A 655-nucleotide genomic window follows, 5' to 3' on the forward strand; every position below is an offset into this window, starting at 1 on the left:
ACACAGAGTCACCTCTTTGGATCTTTATGACTATCAGAGTTGTCTGATTGAATTTCCATTGAGTTTAACTCTTCTTGGACTGAAAAAAAAAAGCAAGTTGAAAATCACTGGGATGTTTTACAAGGGATTTAGCTTAATGGCAGGATCCAGCTGGGATGAGATCCAGGATATGGGGAGGGAAAGCAATGCAGTAACACCTTCCCTGTCCCTGCAGGCACCTTGGTTTTGGGACACACGACAGTGCTGGTACAACTACCCTTTCCAGGTAGGACACAAACACTTCCTAGACTTCTTTTGTCCAATTTCAGGTTTTATTTTGTGACATTTCATTGTCTTCACATCCTGGTTGGGTTTGGCAACAGCCAAGATTCCTCACAGACAACTGACTCATATTCAGTTCATCTTTCCTTGCTGCTGAGGTTATTAAAAGTGGGGGGGAAAAAAAGGCAGAAAATCAGAGTGGTAATGAATTAACTATCTACAGCCAACCCAAGGGGGTTGTCCTAACCCAAGAGGAGCTGTAAGTATTGGCAAGGAGATTTCCTCCTTTGGATGCAGCACACAAAGATATTTGTGGGAGTAAGTCTGGGTAAGATGTTCGGTGCTTCAGCTCCTTTTTGCTAAACCTTAGGGATTGGAATGGACCCTACAGGTC

At 43.5% G+C, this 655-nt stretch overlaps 1 protein-coding gene across 1 annotated transcript in view; it reads left to right on the top strand.

Moving 5' to 3' along the window:
* Window positions 1–265, top strand: part of LOC103812053 (ceramide synthase 5-like) — a gene marked incomplete at its 3' end in the record, with an annotated part of 3,568 nt that extends 3,303 nt beyond the window's left edge. The window contains exon 4 of the mRNA XM_009085059.1: window positions 215–265. Coding sequence (XP_009083307.1) covers window positions 215–265 — 51 coding nt within the window. The remainder of the gene's footprint in view (window positions 1–214) is intronic.
* Window positions 266–655: the final 390 nt, after the last annotated feature.

The sequence above is a fragment of the Acanthisitta chloris genome, unplaced genomic scaffold, assembly GCF_000695815.1.
Source record: "Acanthisitta chloris isolate BGI_N310 unplaced genomic scaffold, ASM69581v1 scaffold37311, whole genome shotgun sequence".
NCBI lineage: Eukaryota > Metazoa > Chordata > Aves > Passeriformes > Acanthisittidae > Acanthisitta > Acanthisitta chloris.